This window comes from Physella acuta, unplaced genomic scaffold (assembly GCF_028476545.2).
Source record: "Physella acuta isolate Inbredline_101_S28 unplaced genomic scaffold, ASM2847654v3 ptg000889l, whole genome shotgun sequence".
NCBI lineage: Eukaryota > Metazoa > Mollusca > Gastropoda > Physidae > Physella > Physella acuta.
In genome coordinates, this window is record NW_026732406.1 from 30,608 (window position 1) to 31,558 (window position 951).

General features: G+C 51.9%; 1 protein-coding gene across 1 annotated transcript; it reads left to right on the forward strand.

The window, feature by feature from the left end:
- The first annotated feature begins 217 nt into the window (after positions 1–217).
- Positions 218–667, forward strand: LOC131952692 (uncharacterized). Its single transcript, XM_059315465.1, has one exon. The coding sequence runs from the start codon at positions 218–220 to the stop codon at positions 665–667; it is 450 nt and encodes a 149-aa protein (XP_059171448.1).
- The last annotated feature ends 284 nt before the right edge of the window (positions 668–951 follow it).

Sequence of the window (951 nt, forward strand, 5' to 3'; positions counted from 1 at the left end):
ACCAGCAGACGACACATGACCCAAACTGTCCAATGAAAACCTACACAGCGCCTCCATACATCTCACCAGCAGACGACACATGACCCAAACTGTCCAATGAAAACCTACACCGCGCCTCCATACCAGCAGACGACACATGACCCAAACTGTCCAATGAAAACCTACACCGCGCCTCCATACACCTCACCAGCAGACGACACATGACCCAAACTGTCCAATGAAAACCTACACCGCGCCTCCATACCAGCAGACGACACATGACCCAAACTGTCCAATGAAAACCTACACAGCGCCTCCATACCAGCAGACGACACATGACCCAAACTGTCCAATGAAAACCTACACAGCGCCTCCATACCAGCAGACGACACATGACCCAAACTGTCCAATGAAAACCTACACAGCGCCTCCATACCAGCAGACGACACATGACCCAAACTGTCCAATGAAAACCTACACAGCGCCTCCATACCAGCAGACGACACATGACCCAAACTGTCCAATGAAAACCTACACAGCGCCTCCATACCAGCAGACGACACATGACCCAAACTGTCCAATGAAAACCTACACCGCGCCTCCATACCAGCAGCCGACACGTGACCCAAACTGTCCAATGAAAACCTACACCGCGCCTCCATACACCTCACCAGCAGACGACACATGACCCAAACTGTCCAATGAAAACCTACACAGCGCCTCCATACACCTCACCAGCAGACGACACATGACCCAAACTGTCCAATGAAAACCTACACAACGCCTCCATACACCTCACCAGCAGACGACACATGACCCAAACTGTCCAATGAAAACCTACACCACGCCTCCATACACCTCACCAGCAGACGACACATGACCCAAACTGTCCAATGAAAACCTACACAGCGCCTCCATACCAGCAGCCGACACATGACCCAAACTGTCCAATGAAAACCTACACCGCGCCTC